The 21,019-nt window shown below is 40.3% G+C and overlaps 2 protein-coding genes across 5 annotated transcripts; both read right to left on the bottom strand.

Moving 5' to 3' along the window:
• Positions 1–45: 45 nt before the first annotated feature.
• On the bottom strand, positions 46–8,942 carry abhd6b (abhydrolase domain containing 6, acylglycerol lipase b). Of its 2 annotated transcripts, XM_030423818.1 has the most exons (13): positions 8,808–8,942; positions 8,534–8,663; positions 6,118–6,302; positions 5,789–5,903; positions 5,102–5,170; positions 4,790–4,921; positions 3,817–3,973; positions 3,405–3,518; positions 1,582–1,714; positions 1,009–1,166; positions 825–879; positions 644–744; positions 46–422 (listed from the first exon to the last, which is right to left on the bottom strand). In XM_030423818.1, exons 4-13 carry the CDS (start codon positions 5,800–5,802, stop codon positions 243–245), a joined length of 1,113 nt encoding a protein of 370 aa, XP_030279678.1. In that variant the 5' UTR covers positions 5,803–5,903; positions 6,118–6,302; positions 8,534–8,663; positions 8,808–8,942; the 3' UTR covers positions 46–242. The 2 variants fall into 2 exon arrangements, with proteins under 2 accessions (XP_030279678.1, XP_030279677.1); XM_030423817.1 differs by lacking the exons at positions 8,534–8,663; positions 8,808–8,942 and having other exon boundaries at positions 5,789–7,501.
• Positions 8,943–10,600: 1,658 nt separating this feature from the next.
• Positions 10,601–20,960, bottom strand: slmapb (sarcolemma associated protein b). 3 transcript variants are annotated; one of them, XM_030424159.1, is made up of 11 exons: positions 20,820–20,960; positions 18,174–18,383; positions 17,807–17,866; positions 15,711–15,839; positions 15,539–15,613; positions 15,144–15,446; positions 14,573–14,843; positions 14,233–14,404; positions 12,574–12,708; positions 11,515–11,602; positions 10,601–11,096 (listed from the first exon to the last, which is right to left on the bottom strand). In XM_030424159.1, the coding sequence occupies exons 3-10, from the start codon at positions 17,856–17,858 to the stop codon at positions 11,519–11,521; spliced, it is 1,221 nt and encodes a 406-aa protein (XP_030280019.1). In that variant the 5' UTR covers positions 17,859–17,866; positions 18,174–18,383; positions 20,820–20,960; the 3' UTR covers positions 10,601–11,096; positions 11,515–11,518. The 3 variants fall into 3 exon arrangements, with proteins under 3 accessions (XP_030280019.1, XP_030280018.1, XP_030280020.1); XM_030424158.1 differs by having other exon boundaries at positions 18,174–18,387; positions 20,820–20,953; XM_030424160.1 differs by lacking the exon at positions 11,515–11,602 and having other exon boundaries at positions 18,174–18,387; positions 20,820–20,953.
• Positions 20,961–21,019: the final 59 nt, after the last annotated feature.

Raw genomic sequence — 21,019 nt, 5'->3', positions numbered from 1 at the left:
AGACACAGGCACCTCTGCGAGCACACATCTGAACAAACACAGACATGCATGGAGCTTTTTTTTATTATCATGATTTATAATACAAGTGAAATGCGATTTATATCATCCTCTAAGAAATGCTGGGACACTATATATCTTCCTGTTAATGTCTGAGGCTCGGGCGTCTGTATTACATATGCATGTCACGTACAGGGAACACGTAATTCATTGCAGTGGAGAGACATGATGAATAGTCTTTGGGTTCAGGAGGATTTCTTTGTGCCACCCCTGGCCTCTTGTTGCACGATGATGAACTCCAGGATGAGTTTGGCTGTCCGACAGGGCCTCTCCATTGCCACAGAGTGTCCACAGTTTTCCAGCAGGTCCATCCTGCATCCAGGCAGAACCTCTGAAATGACTGTGGCTCCAGAGACATCCATCACCTGGACAAATATGAGATAATCATCATATCTATGTGAGCTTCTCTATTCAGACCTGAGTGGCTAGAGAAACCCGAGCCTCCACCCTCACCCCATTTTTTGATTAATCTATTGCTTAATCTGAAACTTGGGATTCATTTAGAAACAGAAGCTGCCAGGTAATCAATTCCTTTACTTAAATGGGCTTTGCTGAGTCACTGTATTAGGTGTTCTTCATACGTTACCTGATCCTGTTTGCCCCATATCACTTGTAAAGGTGCAGTGATGAGATGCAGGTGCTCCTGTAAGGCGTATCGTGATTTCTCTCCAACAAGCTCCATAAACACTGATTGAAAAGACACAAATCACTGATCACATGGGCTCGACTGTGTGCTTAAAAAAACTTCCAGACTAAAGTGAACTAACCTTCTTGGTAAAATGTGTTGTGAGGCTCCCGGACATCTACCAGTCCTTGAAGAATCTAGACGAGAAAATGTGTTTTAACAAACAAAATGCAGCTGCTTTTGAAAACATTTCTGTAGTTGTGATCAACTGTGGGTACACATAGAGTGTAATCCATACTGCGCTTATTTTCAAGTGTGGGCCTGACCTGCTGGGGGATTTTAAAGCGAACATGAGAGCAAAGTCTGAACATGTCCTCCATCTCCTCAGGTGTCGTTGGGATCAGTGGGATGTTTAATGTGTAATTGCTGTGCTCCAGGTCCTGTAGATGATTGTCAAACTTGGTCTCGCAAGGGTGTCTTATACCTGCAGGATACATTTGAATTTTTTGGTTAGAAAATGCATGATACACGCTTGTATTTTGTTTGAAACAGTAAATGCTGGTGATCAAATAAAATGGAAGAAACAGCAAATGATTGCAGGTGGAACATTTATCCATGATCTGTATAAATTAATTTGATTTTTATTAAGGTTACACTTCTGTAACATTAAGGGTAATGTTAAAGGATAATTTAAATGGTCAGAATTAAAGTTCAAAATTGCAAGACCTTTACTTTCTAGTAAATTCTAGAGACGATCCAGATGACATCACTGTGACATCATCATTGTTATTTTCTTACATTTTGCTCCCCAACACATTAAAGTGTCTCTTTAAAATTAAAATCACTCAAACGTGCATTAATAATGTTGTGTTCACACAGACACACACACTGTGACCGACCGTCTGGACAGATGAGAGTCATGCTGCAGATCTCTGAGGGGTAGCAGGCTGCGTAGACTCCAGCTACATTTCCTCCCATGGAGGTTCCAACCAGATGGAAAGGCTTCCTGTTTAAGCGAATGGCTTCAACAAACTAAGACGAGTGAGAGACAAAAAGTAAATTTCAGAGGGATCATTCAAGCCCCTGACAAATTACATACATATATTTAAAGTCCGTGTAAACCAAAATCAGCCATTTTCTTCTAAACACATTAAACGGGTCATAAATGTGTTTACTTAAAACATGTAAAAGCCATTCGGCCATGTAGAATTTAATTTTGGAGCTAGGCTCACAAACAGTTTTTCAACATTTCTGTGTTCAGGATTTAATGGGCGGGTCAGAAATCATGCAAATCATGGCTGCGTTAGGTAACGCGGCCATATGATTTGCATAAACCCCGCCCTGCTGCGGAAGTGGTATAAATACGTTCAGCGCATCGGCTTCAGCGGTTCTCCCACTCACTCTCCAGTTTCGGATTGCATTGCTTACAATAGTTTGCAGCTAGCTAACCAGCCAACCAGTCAGCTAACCAGCCATGTCTCCTCCACATCGCTCTGCATCTTTCCTGGATGCCACAGTGTGCAGGGTGACTGCGCTGTTAGCTTATTTAAGTTTCCTTCGGATGAAACGTAAGGAAACGGGGGAGTCCATTGACGCTGGTCAACTCCGTCCCCGGCTTGCATCCTCTCCTCCGCCAACGAGGAGATGTGACCGCTGCTGACCGCCGCTGACACTCTCCGTCCTGCTCACCGGCATGATGTGGCCGCCGCGCCGCAGCATGCCCTCCGTCCCGCTGACGGCGGGTCCCACCGGCATGATGTGGCCGCGCCGCAGCCGACCCTCTCCGTCCTGCTGACGGCGGGTCCCACCGGCGGTATGTGGAGGTAGTATCAGGGCCGCATTATTGGTGAGCCGTCCCAGTGTGAACGGATAATCCGGAGGCGCGGAGCGAGGGCGTGTCGGTCTGACAGTCTGATAACTGCACAGGTCCTTCACTCAACTAAATACAGAGAAATGTACCACAAAGCAACGTTACAGGACCGAACAAAAGTAACGTAGTAACTGTAACTGTCTTTAGCAACTTATATGAGGAAAACAAATACCACAGCTGTATGTGGAGAAGAGTCTGTCCTCCTGTCCGTCCCCTCCCTGTCCTCCCGACTCTTCCTCACATTTCTGCTCACAAAACAGCATCTGTCACGCTTGTCACAAGAGTGTTTAACTCACCGAGTGTTTGACGAAAATAAATCACCGCGACCGCCAGCCCCCCTGACCGAGACTTAAGGAAACTGTCCCCCAGAAAACAGCCTCCGTCCCCGGGACTGAGAGAGTCAGACAGCGTCCTGTTTACTGATGGTGATTATGTATAATTATGTAATTTAGCGCGAAAAACTTCACTCCTTCACTTTCCAGGATGTTTAGTGGGTCAGGATCTCAATCACTACACGTTATAACAGCATCTATATGATTATAAACTGTCCGCGGGTTTAGATAGACAAGGGGAACACCTGGGGAGACACCGACGTCATTAACATGACGCGTAGCCCCCGCCGCATGGGCGTGGTTCCAGCGCCTCTAACTGACACGCCCCCAGCGTTTCACAGCAGAAAGAAGTGCTTGTTTTTCCATGATTTAGAGACCTAATTTTATATACTTAACAATTTTTTTAATCTTTCAAATTTGGCTCAGTGGTCAATGATACATGTTTCTTTGGTGTGACAAACTCATAACACAATTTTTTTGCCGCTTTACACGGACTTTAATTGTTCTCTGTTCGGTGTACCTGATGGATCCTCCTGACTTGCCCCTGGATAGAATAATCCTCTGTGTTGGTGCGTGTTGTTCCCTCATGGCCGGGCATGTCCACACACACAATGTGCAGATGCTTTGGTAGATACTAGAACAGTAAAAAGACCAAAAAAAATACAGATTTAAACTGGTGAAGTGATCTCATTTTAATATATAGATCCCAAAACTTGAATGTAGTTTATTTTAATATTGGACACTGAATTTGTGCACACTTAAAAAACAAACAAAAATAGCCTCTCTCACTCAAACACATATGAGGTGATATCAGCTGAATCTGAGAGGGTTCAAGGATGAAGGCCTGAGGGGGGGCAATGGGATTGGGGGTCTTTGTCACAGCTGAGGTCACAGCAACAAACTGTAATGTTTAGTGTTTCAGATCTCCTGACCTTGACGACAGTGAGCCAGGTGTCCTTGTGAGCAGAGAAGCCGTGCAGCATTAAAATGGAAGGTCTCATCCCAGGCTTTCCTCTGTAGGAGTAGCAGAAGCGATAGCCTCCGCAGTCTGCGTAGCGCACCTGCAGGCCCAGAGTCCGCCTCCAGTACCTGAAAGAGAGGCATAGACACACAGATAAGCACTGGAATTCAAATTTGAGCCAAATGATGATGCAAATTAAATGAGCATGTGTTGCCAATATTGCTAATTTGGATTCTGCTTGTGAGGGTTTGATATTGAGTAAAGTTTAGGATAAAAAAAATATATATACATGCACTGTCATTTTCATAATTTATCATTTAAAAAAGGAGATATTTAAATGTTTAAGTCAATCTTAATACAACACTCATGATGATGTACATTATTCACTTCAAAAGGTGCAAGGACTAAAGGACTTTTGGTTCAAAACATTCACAATTTAACTCAAATGTTCGGCAGAATGTCAACAAATCACAAAATTGACATCATGTCAAAGACATTAAAGTACTGCTTTTATAAGATAAATACTTAAGTTAGCATGCTAACCAGCGAGCCCCAGGCCTGAAAACCTTTTTTTCCCAGAGGTCCACAGCTCCTGTGCTAGCAGTGACAACGACAACCTTTACAAGGTAACAAGCTAATGGTAGCTACACCCATTTGTTGAGAGTATGAATTCAAGGTGCCTGATTCTTACATACTGCAACGTTAATATTAACGCAATTCGAGGTAAATTATGAAGCACAAAATCTACAGTGCTGACTTCATGCAAAAATATATTTTTCAAGTATTGTGTAGCTGAATAATATGATAATGAAGTCTTTTTAGGTATGTTTTTTTTTGTCATCAGCAATTAAAATATTTGTGGCAGAATTAGTATTTGTTGCTCATCTTCACATCAGTTATTAAACATATCAAGTGACGGGCATTACATCAGTTATCGACCTTACCAGTAATACACTTTAATCAGTGCCGAGGGCCAGAGGAGGACAGAAGCAACAAAGGCCAGAATTGGAATAGCCAGTGTTCCTCCAGCAATGATGAACAGGTTGATCACATCTAGATCAGCTGCCATGGCTCGCCTATAAAAACACAATAATCAACATTACACATACATGCTGTAGCCTTTCTCTGGAGCACAGCTCATTGGGGGGAGGGGGAAAGTTAGTAACAAAAGTCCATGCAATGTTTTGTTGATAGTGAATAATACGTCATCAAAATAACACATGAAAATGAAATGAAATGAAAGTGTAAAAACGTACTTTTCAGATGGTTTCTTCCCTCCTGGTTTCTTTTGTAACTGGCAGAAACATGTGACCGCTGCAGTGATTCTGTTGATTAGTGAGCAGATGCTTGAGTTTATTTGCAGGTTTTGTTGATGCGTCGAAAGGATAAATAATCAACGTATCTTTCTGAAAGATGAAATAAAAAGAACCATGTCCCGGTGGAGTGCAGTTAGTCCCAGCAGATGTTTGCTCTGGATAAACTTATTGATTACTACCCATCATTGGGGAAACCGGGCCACTCTATTATTCAGTCAATCATTTAAAGAGAACGCATAGGCCAGACTTACGACAGAGTCAAAACTCTCCGCAAAAAACTTTGAACGGCATTCTGTACATCACAAAAGGGCAATAAAGAAACACGTGAAAATACAAAAATAAATTTTGGATAACCAGCTTTTAACTTGGTGACTTGCCCTCCATCAATGACTGGTCAGTAAAAAGATTGTGTTCTTTTCACTAAAGCTGGTTAAGACTAGTAGAAAATACATGATATTGCTGTAACACTATTTCTCAGTGCACAGTTTCCTTAGCTTCAGTTCAGCTTAATCAAGGTTTTCAGGCTTTGGTTGTAATTGTCCAGATTTTTTTTTTTACTTGTCTGCAAAATGTGTTTCATGTTGGATGGCTAATAGGGCGTAGGGTGTAAAGTTGTGTTGTTCTTACTCTTTTCCAATCATGTAAAGGTGTTAAGTGAGTAGGACATATTGCTGCACCACTGGAAGAAAACCAGAGGACTTTTTTGTCTTTCCAGAACCTCCCGTCATCACTGACTGGGTACCTGCTCCAGGTTATGTAATGACAGAAAGAAAAACTCCAGTCATGCTCTTGACACATTTCTGATGGCAGTGCATCATTGATATGAGACTAACATTTTTTAAAATGACACCCTTAAAATAAAAACACTTGATTCGTTTGCTGCTCTGGACAAAAGCATCTAGCAACAAATGACTCTAAATGTGAAATATGATGGCTCCTTCAAGTCCAAAACTTACCACTGGGTGTCATGACAGAGGCAGACAGTGGAGCGTCCCGTTTGCATTTAGTAGGGAGGATCTAAGGGCTTTCTGCGATTGGCTCTGCTTCAGTTGACAGTGAAGCTTTGAGGGATTGTGTGTACAGATATCTGACCTGGCTCTGGTTTCAAGATTTTCAACTGGATCTCAGACACTGGGATTTTCTTGATTGAGGGGAAAAAAACAGAACCAATAAGGACTCACCATGAAGACACTGCCCTCCAGAGGTGATACTGACTTGATAGATACTCTGTGGATGACTTATTCAAAGGATCATGCCAGTGTTTTTGCATAGTGTTGGCCTATTTATTTGTATAAAAACAGATATTCAAAGATTCAAACATGTGGTGTATCACAACTATAAACAGATAATAAGCCACAATGAATAAGGCAGGTAATTAAAGATTTAGCTAAATGTGGAAAGTAATAATTCGTCAGTGTTTTTCTTTTAAATGACATCAAACCCCAAATATACTAAAAAACAAGGAAATACTCTTGATACTGTCTTGGCTTAAGCTGATCAAATGACTCTTGATAAATTCTGTAGATACATAAACATTTTGCTTGGATAAGACCTTTTTAGAAAGCCTCTATTAACTGTGTTGGGATTTAGGATATCGGTTTAATTACGAAAGTTTCTCACATACTATGTAAAAAGGACTTAAATCAAGGGCGGTGTAAATTAGAGCTAATATGAAGGCCAAGATTACACAGTAAAAATACCATCTAACGCAGCTGCCATTCTGCTGCATCCCTAGTCCACTACCGATGACCTACATACAAACTGGAGCAGAACAAAATGGACACGGCAACTCTGCAGAGAGGCTCGCCAGTGTGTGGGAATGATTCTCATGTTTGGGTTTACACAGGACGAAGCGTTCGTCCTCAGTCTGCTCACAATAACAGTGTTTTTCCCGAAGGTTGTCTGAACTACAGCCTCACGTCACATTAGCTTCCTCATCTTGTTTGTGTCGTGAGAGGGATCCTTGACACAGCAAAGCCAGAAAATGACTGAACCGATGTAGCACCACAAAAATGAGGATCAGATGTGTCATGATGGGTGGTACACGCACATACAGTCATTGATTTCCTCAGCTATGGCCCCGATAGGTATGGCGAAATGTAGAAACAGACATCCTGTTGAGAAATAAGGTGCATCCTTTTCCACAGGCCTAGAATCAGTGTGGTCAGCCTGCTTAAAGGGCATAATAATTGCACTGAGTGTTGAACCCTATAATCTCCCAGCAGATGTTGAAGGCCCCCGCAGTGAGTTGTCACATTAGCTCAGATCATCAAACGCTGATCAAACACTCGTAGTCTAAGCAGGGATTGATCCTTCAAACAGCCCCGCAATAAACAAGGCAACGGGCTGCATGTCGTTTGAGGTACCTGTGAGACAGCCCAGGAAATAAACAAGACTCATCCAGGATTCTGTAACTCTGGAAACTACTATTACTACCCACTGTGTTGTATTTCATTAAAGTACTTCTTTGGTGTAATATTTTAACTCACCTAATTCAATCTTAAAAATGTGTTCTGTGTAATATCATGAGAAATATTCTACTAATGTTTCAGGAATGTAGCATTTATGTGTACTGTATTGCCAATTACTACCTTCTTTTATATTACTTGATATTATATATACACTGCAGTTACATTGTTACTTTGAAGATGTATTCTGATAGTAACTAATTAACTGTTAATAAAATGTAGACTAACATAAATCCGAGTATCACAATACAAAAGTGATGTAACTTGACCTTTATTTAATCTTATGAACTGTAAGAATACACACTATTGTATTTGGTTTCACTGAAGACCAGAAGGATGTTGTGTGAGAGCTGTGTTGTGTGCATGGTTACAGATTATATCATCCTTTGTGATGAAATTATTCCGTATATTTGTATTCTTTTTTTACTTTTGTCCTCATTTTTCTTCTTCCTCTATAGCATGATATTTCCATTCTAGCAGGACCAACTGTATTGTAATCCAATTTCCCCCTCATGGATCATTAAACTATTTCTGATTCTGGAGTTATCATGGCAACAACTATTTTTTCTTAAGTTGCAACTTTTTGCTGGAAGATGTTGCAGCATAAGTTATAAAAACAGACCAGCTAAACTCAATTGAACAAGGGGTCTGAATTTCTGTGCACAGGACACCTTCAGTATGAGATAACCTAGATGACATCACTATGCCGTCATTAGTGGTATATTTTTCAGCTTGTCCCAGAGCCACAAAATGTTGTACTATTGAAGTCACAGACTGAGCAGTACTCTTAATGACTAATAAAACAACCTCTATATGCACAAATTATTGTTTTTAATTTCTAAAAATGAACAATCAGGTGTGATTCCTGAGCAGATGTGTGTTTGTAATGTATTCTTGGACTTACATGCTGATCTCAGCCGAAGCTGCTGTGCACCAGAACGTCCAGACACGTGCCAAATGTCCCGTCTGACCTGCCAGAGATGTGCATCATCTCCTGTCATGTTCCTGCGGTTCAACAACTCCAGAGGGTCATTCTGTCATACAGGTCAAACTGCAGGTTACAACTAAGTGGTTGCCCACATTTTATGCATTAATCCTACCACTGTTTATTCTGTGGGTAAGCTCATCTTTCCCTATGGTGCATTGTTGGTGCAAGCTGACGTGCACGCTGCGCTCACCTGAGGAAACCTCTCTTTAAGGAGAACAAACTGTGCCCCCGGCTGTCAGCTTCAATCAGCTTCTTTAAATGCCATCTGCAGTACAGGGAGCTATTAGAAGGAAATACAACAGGAAATATAAGATCTAGCCTGTTTTGCTGAAGGGTAGAAGAAAAAAACATGTATCAAAATAAATATTTACTTTCCACTCAATATTAAAAACACAAGATAAAGGACAACTTACCTCAGATAAACTGTATCTTCTTTAGGTTTTTCAAACAAAACCTACAGTACCAGAAACTCTGACCTCATCTCCGTCAGGCTGGGTGGCTTGAGTGACCACCTGCTGATGCAATGACTGTAAGGTGCAATTATGAGGTTGAGCTCTTTAATTGAAGTCACTCTTACATTTCAGAGCACTTATTCATAAACTTTAATCCCAAGAAACTATATAACTTTCCATCTCTTTACAAAATACAGATATTGACTGAGCAAACTATCATAAATACAGCAAATTACCAATATATGTATATTCATAGAGATTTTCCACAGAATCATATGATGCATGCAAATATATAACCATCAGAAAACTCTGAATGAATACCAGATTTATGTATGAGCTTATTTACAAATTCAGATTTGAGTTAGGTCCAGTTAATAAAACATGTCATTTCAAGTATTACACCAGTTTCTTGTGGTGACTCATGGCAGGATGCGATACAATATCTCTAAATAGCAGGATTTTAAATCATATTATGTTATGTAATGTTGACTTCCCTTCAGTAAACAAGTGATGCAATGTATGGCTGATTGCTACTATGGCTTCATGACATTTTTAAAAAGTGACACTGCGTTATTTTAGGTTTCTTCAATATACTGTTTATATATTTACTTATGAAAACAAATGCAGAAATTGGCAGCAGATAACCTGAAAAGATCTATTTGGAAATAATTAAATCACTTTCAATAATTGAGGTGAGGGGATTTTGCAGAGGGGATTTTAACAACAGATCCTCTTTCATTTGATAAATTGATCAGGGATGATTATAATCGGTTGTTTGCTGTGCATGAGATTTGCATGTTACTTACAAGGAAGAAACCCTTACAATGGACAAAAGAACATATCAGACAGTTGTTCTCTTGTATCAAGCAGCAGAAAAGTTTAAGCAGGATGTGTTTGAGTTCATTTGCCTTACTTGACATTGCATATGTGAATACTGAAATAATATATTGTGCAGCCCTAATTGCCTTTATCAATAACATGCCTATTGCTCATTATCTGTGGTTTTTGTCACTTTTAAGACTTTTGTATTACTTGCTTTATCCAGCTTTGTTATGAAATAGATAGCATCACTTACTATTATGTCGACTGCATCCGATTATGTTATATTATGTACAGTGGCTGATGCGGAAAATGTAAATTCACTATTTATCATCATCACTGCAGTTACCGTCTTAGAAAGCTCATCTTAAAATAGAAAGCAAACACTCAAGACAGGAGTTGGGTACTTACAACCTTTGACTAGATTCTGTTGATAAAGGAAACCACTTTTCCAAAGTTCACATATTTAAAATGTGGCTGCAACACATCACCCATCATAAATGAAAAACAGCTCTCAGGGCTATTATCCAAACTATACAGAATAACTGCAAGATAAATTCCTCAAATACCCTCTCCATGTTGTCTCCAAAACATTCCGAAAAAGGCCTTTTCAACATTGTTATTGGTTATGATAACAGATCATATCTTATCGTAACCATCCACTGATGTGTTGGTATGTATCTGAGGTATTCATCATGCACTCGGTCAGGGGTGGCATTATTGTGACAATATTTATTATTCCGACAGTTACAGAGATGTGTTACATTTAGGGAGCGTCAAACTCTAGGTGATCCATCTAAAATCATATATTAAGTGTGTAGACTTTACATTCATTAATGAATAATCCTATAGGTCAAGATAGTAAACACAAACGCAGCCCAACTAGGTTCTCTTCAAATAATAGACGTACAAACAGACTTAATTATTTGCACACAAAACTGACATTCTTTTATTAACCTCTCTGTCATCTAAAATAGAGCATCTTAAAAATTAAACAGTGTTAAGTACGAGCCCTCCTAATTAATAGTGCAGATATGACAAGGGGGCAAGTGTGGAGAAATCTGATGACAAATATGGATTCACTTCAGTGTGCGTGTGTTTTTGTATGTGTGTGTCTGAGCATGTTGCCCTCAGGTCCTGAAGAGCACAGCAGCAGTCACAGCTGTCAGAGCCACAGCAACCACCGGCCCCCAGATCATCCACGGCTTCTGAGGAAAAAAAGAAAAAAAAAAAAAAAAGTGGTGACACAGAAATGGAAACATGAGCGTCACCGCATGAAACCCGCCCATCCCAAAGACCGCAAAAGCTTTGACAGAGGGAACTTGCCATTGAGAGCAATGCAGTGCACAGAGAACGCAGGTTAGCTCTTTCAGGTAGGCCCATCACAAGCCAACTGACAGAAAACAGTTGTTAAGCATTAGCCATCCAGACAAGACAAACAGATGTCAGATGTTGGAACTGTATGATTAGAAAGGTTAGAGATTCTCAGACGTCAATTTTTGTCAGTTTCCCCCCCGAGGAAGGCATTCTTGGGAATTAGGAAAACCTGATTAAGTCATGCAATGATCTAGAAGACATTGATGAGAATGAAAGGATGTAGGCCGACTTGACAGGAGTAATGTGTACCTTACTACCACAATGCGCCGAAGCACCAATACAGCAAAGCCAGGATAAGGCCGATGACTATGGCTTGAACAGGCAGCAATAGGGATGTCTACAGAAGGGAAGGGATATTATAGTAATCAGCTGCAACGGGACATACTTTAGTTGGGTGTAGCTTTATTAATAAACCCGTCAGTCAATAGTCTGTGTGTGTAATTGGTGTTTATACAAATCTTGCACACAGCTGACAATGTCTAAAAGCAACACTAAAAGACAGTGGATGAGTACAGGGGAGCAGGTGTGCTGGGATAAAAATAAATATATATTTATGTGCTTTAAATCCTACAAAAGATTCACCTTTAATGCCTGGAGATATTTCACAAAATATAATATTTTGTTGCAAAACTTTGAAGCAAAGCTCATGCTTCCAAAACCTAAAGCTTCTTTTTGGGGCTGTCAATATGGCCTGAAAATAATATTTAGATAAATTAAGGTTATATCAGGCTATGTATAAATCTCAATTGGGGCTGCATGAAGTAAAAACACTTTATTGCAATTATTTTGGCATATATGATGCCATAATAGTTGATAGAAAATACTAAAATAAACATCACAATAACAATATGACATTTTGAAATCTCAAGAACTCTTCCTAAACTTAAGGACTGGGAAACAAAATCAAGTAGCACCACATTTTTAACTAAATACCCCAAAAGTACTGTGAAAATAGTGTAGGCATGACTAAATATTTTTTACACCATAAAGACAATTACATTTTTGATCAATAATCATCAGTAATGTGAATATAATTATAGAGTGGGTAAAAGGCAAGTATTAACAAATCAAGGAGTTCAGAAATGTGCCGCTCACTTTGCCGCAATGCAGCCTTTGAAACTAAGAAAAGACAACATTCTAAAATGAAATACAATCACGATGACAATATAAGATATTTTGCCCAGTTGGACTTCTAATGCACATAAAAGCTATGCTGCAGTTTTTGAGCTTAACTGCAGATCATTATTTCTTCACTTCATGCACCTCCTAATACATTATGTCAAATGTGTATTATGGACCAGCACTCACCTTCGTTCCTTTTTCCTGTATGTCCTTCATGTTGGATTTGCATTCTTCAAGTTCATCTGCAAGCGACTGTTTTTCTTGCTCAGTCTTCTCATATTTTTCCTTTAGGTCCAACAAATCCGTCTTTGCCTCCTCATACTGTATAAAGCACATAATGTCTTACTTAAACACATAACTGTCCCTCTATGCATTTTCAGAGTGAATATAGCTAACAAAGGAAGCATACTGGGGCCATGCTGATTTTAGAATCACTGATTGATTCTTTGTCCCCTAACGGGGCTTCACAGGATGAGCTCAGTCTTAAAAAGGACACTGTGAGAGCACTCAGTTTCCACTTTTATTCAGTGACTGAAAGAGAAACACCACACTGGGACGAATGTCTTGTGGTCAAGGATGACTTCATCCCTGCTTTCTGCTATTCAACAGTGGCTCTCCTGTCTGGGTGTCAGAGCAGTGGCTCACTTCCATTCAGTCTGCTAAATCCGACCGGGATCATACAGTAGTGTGCCACTGCCAGCAGCAAGCAACCTGTGGACTGTTTGGAGTGGAAGCACAACTGAATCCTATTTCCATAAGAAAGAAGCTTCCTGGCATTTGTAGATTCAAGTTGATTGTTATGACATTTTAACTGATATCAAATTTTAGATAGACACAAGCAAATAAACCACTAATTCAACAAAAAACACTACATGTCCTGGTAAATATCAGCCAGATGGGCTGATAAAGAATCAGAGCTATTGTCATGTGTGTCAAAGCAGAAAATCCTGCCTTTAGTCATTAGAGTTAATTTACTAGCTTTCTCAGTCGGAAAGAGTCAAGATAAAACTCCCCCCCAAAAAATATAAAAATAAATAAATAAATAAATAACTACAAACAATGATGGGACAACAGAAGATTTTACCGTGGATCCCAATAACAAACACTCAGAATTAGCGTATCATGATGAACTTCTATCAGGATAATCATGAATATCCTCACATCAGTGACTAGAAAAAGCTTGTTAACATACAGTCCTTTACAGAACGACACAGAGATGAGGTGCCTACCATTTATTTATCCTTTTTTTTTATGCAAGACAATATTATTTATGATTACCTTATTTCAGTTTGATTTGTATTAGTTTTTAGTGAACTATCAAAGTATTTGCTCCTTGACCAAATGTAACATTAAGTGACACTGGAATGTTTTAGTGCCATTTTAAGAGTTGTAAACATATTCATTATCAGGAAAGTATCCTGAACTGCTATTTTTGGGCCAGGATACTCATTACATGACATTTTCATATCGTCCCACGCCTGGTACAAACATAAAGGAGGATGAAATCTAAATTGAGAGAAACCTTACTATCAAAACATACTGGTTATCTAGCAGTCAACATATACAGACTCAGCTTGACCAGAAAATTTAACTGACAATGGCAACAATTTATAAACATAGTCATGTGCCAGCCATTGTATAGCTAAAGTACACAGCTGCTCTGGTTACAAAAAGGGACAGTATCTGTTCCATCAGTCACAGGAGTGAAAAATGTGACTGAACAACAAGTGTAGACAATATTCAGCTGTCAGCTTTGAAGGTAGAAGTATTCTTAGAAGTAAAACCTTCTAGTGATTGTGAGATACTTGACACCTGGTTGAATACTTTTTAGTTTTGAGAACGTACCTCTCTCTGCAGAGTCTTGCTGCGGCTGTCTGCTTCTTCCAGTTGGGTTTGCAGCTTGGTGCTATCCTCCTGGTGCTGGAGCTGCATGGCCACCAGCCTCTTCTCCAACTCCTGCTGGGATCTCTCCAGGGCTTTGAGGCTGTTGCTCAGCTCAGCATTCTGGGCACGCGAACTACAAGAAACAAAAACAGTTCAAAAGGGTGAGGGCTTACACAAAGCAAGGTGTGTGGTGCACTGTGTAGCAAAACATGTTGGAGCAGAGTCAAGCAAATGAAACAGAGGGAGTATACAAAGGTGGGGGTGAGGCTGAGCTCTGGATAATGTAGCACAGTGCACTGACCTGGCAAGGTCCTTCTCCAGCTGCTTCTGTTTCTGCAGCGCTGCCTCTTTCTCAGAACGCAGTGCTGCACAGTCACTCTGCAGGCTGCCCTTCTCTTTCTGGTGAGTCTTGAGGAGTTCCTCCTTCTCGGTCCTGAGGGAGGCACACTCCGCTTGCAGACTGCTCTTTTCCTTCTGGTGCTTATTGACAACGTCTTGTTTTTCAGATCGCAGGACAGAACACTCCTTCTGTAGGCCATTACACTCCACCTGCATGGACTGCAGCTCACTGGCTGTGAAAAATACATGGTTTTATGTAACGTAGCAAGCTATGAGCAGATGCCTTTTTCTTAATTAGCTTACTTATTATACATGATACATTTTCTAGCTGCTTGTACAGGCTAGTGTACATTAAAGTATGTAGACAAGTCTGTTAGTGCCAGAAACAAAAAGAGCAGATTATGTTGCTTTTGGGGTTTTTACATATATAGAGAAATTGGACAGTTCAGGAATATTGTGTGTTTTTTTAAATACTACTACATTTCACCTGCCATCATCGTCATCATCATTTTTGTGTATTTGTGCAGTTGTACCTTGTATTTCTGCAGTCTTCTGCCACTGCTTGCTCTGCTGTTGAAGGTCACGCTGTAGGTTGTCGATCTCACGCTCATATTTGTTGGCTGTCTGACGCCATTTGTCCAGGTCCTTTGAGGCGGATGACAGGTTAGTCTGGATGGCAGCAACATCACGCTCCCGCTCAGCAGTGGCTGCCTCCAGGGCACGTTTCAGAGCCTTCGACTCATCACGTGCACTCTGCAGCTCACTGTGTGAACTGGAGGAGACATCTATCTGCTCTCTGAGGACGCCCATTTCATCTTGGAGCTGCTGCAGTTGGCCTGCACACACAGTGTTCAGTGTTTAGATTAGGAGTGTAAACATTTTGATTAAGATTGAGAAAACTTTTCAATCCACAAACATCCGGATTTACCTTGAAGAAGTTTTATCTGTTTTGCAGATTCATCAGCTTGGTGTTTATTTTCTTTCCTCTCTTCCTCCAGGATACCTGTGAATTACAGTAGCATTCATTTCACCTGTGGTTGTTAGCTTGCGTGTGCACAGTACTAGCTTTGATGATGTGATTGATGTATATGTTATTTCACCTTGTAGCTCCATGCATTTGTGCTTCTCAGTATTAGCTAGCTCCTGTGCTTCTCGAAGCTCATCATTCAAGCGCTGGATAACCTTTTCGGAGTCACCAGAGGACCCCATGTTTGACCTGGTCAAGTCATCTGATGATGAGAGGGAAAACAGGAATAATTATCCAAATTAGATCATCCTCTCTCCAAAACATGAGTGGATTTAGCTGTAAAGGGTAGAGATTCTTATCTTCTCTCAAAGTCACTGTAAAGGATGTAAAATTCACAACATAATGATACATTAGGCAGTAATGATGGCAATTAAACTATAAAAATAGATGAATAAGTGAATAAGTTCCACCATGTTCTTTCTGCTTCAGTCCCAAATATTCAGCCAGGGCTGACATACGAGATGATTTCCCAAGATATTAAAATGGGACTATTACATAAACTAATTGCTCACCCAGAAATAGACACAACTGCATTATCTGCATTTTCTTTGCAAGCTTTCATTCAAAATCATCGATTAAACCAGCAACATACGAGTCTCTGGCACATCTACTTTGTTTGTTAACATTGTGTTACAGTAAACAATACACAAAGGGAATGGACTAGCCAGCGTTGTCAAGGGTCTGTTGTGTTCCTAGTTGTGGAAACAAACCCCACAAATACTTGGGCTTTGCAATGTCCAGTGAATATTTTGATCCTCTAATCTACCATGGCTAGGAAAAGAGATGACCTCATCTCAGGCTGAGCATTTGGCAGAGGGGAAAACAAGAGTCGCGACAGGTCAAGCATGTGCACCATAAATGGACACATCAGAGGACTGAGACTGCTATGAAAAACTGCATTTGTACTGTCATTGTGTCTGGCACACACGGCTGGATGAACACAATGTACAAATACGCACACATGTCGTTAGCAGTGGCATTGATAAATGTCCCAAAAATGAACGCGTATGAAGTGACTACTGGAGGCTGGTGGCACCCTCGGACTCGAGCACATGACCACCCTGCTGTGTACCAGACAAAGGATGGGTGGTCAGTGCTCCGTCCTGCATGTGTGTATGAGGTTGTGTGTTCCGTGAGTGCATGCATATGTATGAGTGAGATTCAGAAATGTGTGTGGGCTCCCTGTAAGAAGGGTCGTCTGTGCTTGGTTTGTATGAAAGATGAATATCCCCTGGAGCGGACGAGGTAACGATGGTATTAGATGAGGGCGTCCAACGTGTTATCTTTAGCAACATTAGTTATTACACCAATTATGACATAACGTCAGACTGACACATGACAAAGTAATAATGGGAGTAAAAATACCTCTCTGCCTAGTTGGGGGATACTGAGCATCACGCTGCCTCAAGTGATGACACAAAAAAAAAAAGATGTAGGAGAAAGTCTTTTTTTAGCTCAAGTGCTGAGGGCTAGAGCCATCATGCTCTAGCTTTCCCCGCTGTCGGTTTCCTTCCCAATGAATGTGACGGCGGGTTAGCACTGCTTGGACTAAATGCCCAGAATATCCAGTGAATTTCTGCTGATCAAAGTGCTGGGAGTGATATTCATTTACAGCCACAGAATGTGCTGTATATGGGTGAAACTGAGGAATACCCTTGTCATTTTGAAAATACTGCTGCTGTGAGGACACTGTTTGCTTTGTGCTGCCTATATGCTGTGCAGCGTAGCATCACAAATTCATTCATCATGCAAAATTGATTCCATCGCAGATATGCTCACACATGGCAATGCATTATCCGCTGCATTCTATGTTAATAAGCCACCATAAATGTGTCTAACACACATTAGTCAGCTGAAGTGCCCTCCGTGCAAAGAGACTCCATCTTCTCATAAGCTGTTGACACTAGAGAGATCAGCCTCTAAAACAAGGCCATCACAGCACAGCGCTGTAAAAAGCTCTCAAGCCAACCAGCTGCGCTTATAGCTTCAGACGCTCTTCTTAAGTGTGACTCATGCTTTTTCCCCTCTCTCCACCTTGTCACTTACTAAGATACGCTGTGTCAGGTAAGAGTCACGATGAGCAAAACACTGCCAAGTCATTCCCTTCAGTTCTGTTGGGCAATTTCTCCAGAAATAAACAAACAATCAAAAACAATACAGCAAGGTTACCTTTAATCAGTGATACGTTATTCATGGGATCACTCAGCTCTTTATCATCCATTTGTTTATCTGTAAAAGAAAAAAAAGAATAAAAAGAAAAGTGTGAAAACATTCTGGCAATAAAATAAAGATATACAGCATCAAATCAAGTGTTATTGTTTTAAGTTTTAAAATAAATGTCTTAAATGATTAAGACGTTGGTTAAGGATTTGAGTATTCATAAAAAAAGGTAAACGCATAAATGCATCATCATCTATAAACACATAGCAAGTACTCATGGAAGAGGCAGCTGCATAGTTACTGAGAAATTCTCTTAGGTCACAGCAAAAAACAGATTAATAAATGTTCAAGAATAACACTTAGCAGGAAATATTACCTTAGGTGATCCGGGAGCTACAGTACTCTGTGTGCTGAGGCTACAGCAGTCCCTGACATGAAGAACTCTTCTCCAACTATGAGATTTTTTCAGATGCAAAATGGAATAGTCCAAGCAGTGAGGGGGAGGCAGGGGACTCCAAGAGGGTGGCAGACGCTGTGTACTGGACCTCCCTGCTGATGTTAGACTGAAGCCAGTGAAGACAAAGATCTAACTGAAAAAAGAAGGACAGACACCTCAAGTATGGCTAAAATGCTAATGTAAAGGGGTGTAAGGTGAGTGTCCTCAAATACGACCCCCCCCCTATTTTGTGGCTCAAGTCCACAGCCCCTCCACACTAGGTCATGCATCCGAGTAGGGCACCTCGGAAGCTGCAGCTGCACACTGACACAGAGGGGTTTTGTTCAGGGAGCTGAGCTGCTCTCTGGCCTGATACTGGTACTGATGTTAAAATCTACAGGATGACACAGAACAGGGAGAACCAAGTGTGAGTCATCCACAATCCTGTTTCCACTCTCGTTTCCACCTTATAGGCCACTGTTTTGTCACTTTGAATACATAAATTATTTGCCTTCAGGGTTAGAGCTACATGTCATTCTGAAGTTGTGCTGTAACTACTAAAGGGAAATAATTTGCTTGGTTAATTTGTGATTTATTTGACTGTGAAATATCAGAGTTGGCCTCTTCAGTGTGCCTTGAAAAGTTTATAAGGGCGGGGTAGAATAGACATCATGTGAGAAAGCAGTTGCCTGAATTGAAAAGAGTGTCAGAGCGATATTTAAATACCGGTTATATGTGTAAGCAAACAAATGCTGACCCCTGGAAGCTGTTCTAACTTGTAGCGACACATAACAAATTCCTTGAATAATGTATGATAGAGACACACACACACACACGCACGCACATGCACACACCTCAAGAGGGCGGGAGCAGAGGGGAGGTCACGATTTAGAGGACATCCACAATTAAAGGAAAAGTTCACCCAAAAATGGAAATGTAGTCCTTATCTACTCAACCCAATACTGATAGGAATTTGTAGTCCACAAAACATTTCTTCAGCTATGCAGCAGTCTCCCAAATAACTGAAGTAGATGGGGACTTGTTTTAAAAGGGAAATAAATGACGTCAGAAAAAAACATAAAATGGCTCCATACAGCTTGTATAGGACATTTTTTTTAAGCTTCATTGTAGCTGTTAAGCTTAAATCATTAGCACACCCCAGCTCAACAGTGCATCAAGGGTGCAAATGTTGTCTTTTCAATTCAATCTAGGATGTGGAAATGCTGACTTATCAATGTAGCCCAAATTATCTTTCTGACATCAGTTCACCTTTCTATTTAAGGCTGTGCAATTCCTATCATGTGCTTTACACAGAGAATGATTGAGAACACAAAGCATAAACCTTATCAAGTCAGTATTAAAAGAGGAGACTGTCACCCAGCTAGTTGTAAGAGTGTAAATCACAAGTACATTTTCACAAAAAAACAAAAAACACAACACAATCAGCTTGCAAGTTCAATGAGGTCACAGCTTACAGCTTGCAGCTACACAATATCAGGAATAGCAATAGCAAGTGATTTGGGCTCAGAAAAGTAAGACCCAGGTTTCTGAATGAGTTTTGCTGTGTAGCCAGATTCCAGCATGAGACCTTAACCTTGGTGGAAAGTGTAAACTAGTAAAAAGGTTTACAGATTAAACTATGAATCACTGACAGTTGTCAATAATCAACCATTTCAACCTTCTAGTCTACTTCGAATTAAAATGTACAATATTTACCAACCGTTTGTTGGTATCCCACTGGACCATTATTAAACTCTAGAGAACACTAAATAGCTTAAATTCAGTTAAGGAGCTTAAGAGTTTTAGAGCATGCTATAAAAGTGTTCTCTACACAGACAAGTGAGGGGTAAACCCACACTGGGTTAATGGCCCATAGACAGGATATAAAAATTCAAACCTCAAGATCCACTTCCTGCCATATACTTACAGGTTTTTCTCCTATATATGCTTCATCATATTTTATAGCAGCCATGACACATGCATCACTGGATTTTGTATATGTCTTCTATGTTTACAATTAGCTATAGACATGTTTAAAACTTTATAATCATATGAGGACTATAACCTTCTTACATGCAGGGTTTATTGTTGTTTATTGTTCTTGCACTGAACTTAATTAGTTTAGTTAAGTGGCAGCTGAGTGTGTAATTATGTATATGAATAGTTGTGGAAATGCATGTTAGCTATTTTAAGGGGAAGAGAAAGTAATCTATATGGGTCTCGGGAAAATCAGGTTGTAATGTAGACTAATTTAATCAGGCTGTAAACTTAACTGGATGACTGGTGCCTTTCATATTTTGAAGTAGCCTTTAATCGTATTCCATTAAGTAATCTAACATTTAACCACTGTATATCACCTTAGCATTTATTTAATTAGCTAGCGTTAGTAATTTACCTGAGTGCTACTATCCACCTAGCTAACCGTTAGCTAGGTTGCCTTGGTTACCTAACGTTACTGGATATAGCTGATGGCTATCTGATAGCTACTTGTTTGATTGTTATCTGCTATTGCCTTATAAATTACTTAACACATGACAGAGTTGCATGTGGCTCAAGACAAGAAGTATCTCGGCTGCCGTAACTCACCACGACACAGCTCCAAAAGTTGCTTAGGTTAGCATTAGGTGCTTGTAAATGCTCACTTGGCCTTAAATAATCAAATGACGTTTCACGATAATTGCAAACAGGAGGTGGCAGTTGACGTTAGCTAACGCTAGCCGCTGTTAACTCCATGCATCACGGCCGTAACGTGACGTTAAAAGCACAAGGTGACGCCGGAGGTGGCG

The sequence above is a fragment of the Sparus aurata genome, chromosome 7, assembly GCF_900880675.1.
Source record: "Sparus aurata chromosome 7, fSpaAur1.1, whole genome shotgun sequence".
NCBI lineage: Eukaryota > Metazoa > Chordata > Actinopteri > Spariformes > Sparidae > Sparus > Sparus aurata.
Note: the sequence above shows the minus strand (reverse complement) of the source record. Positions and strands in the feature narration are given on the sequence as shown.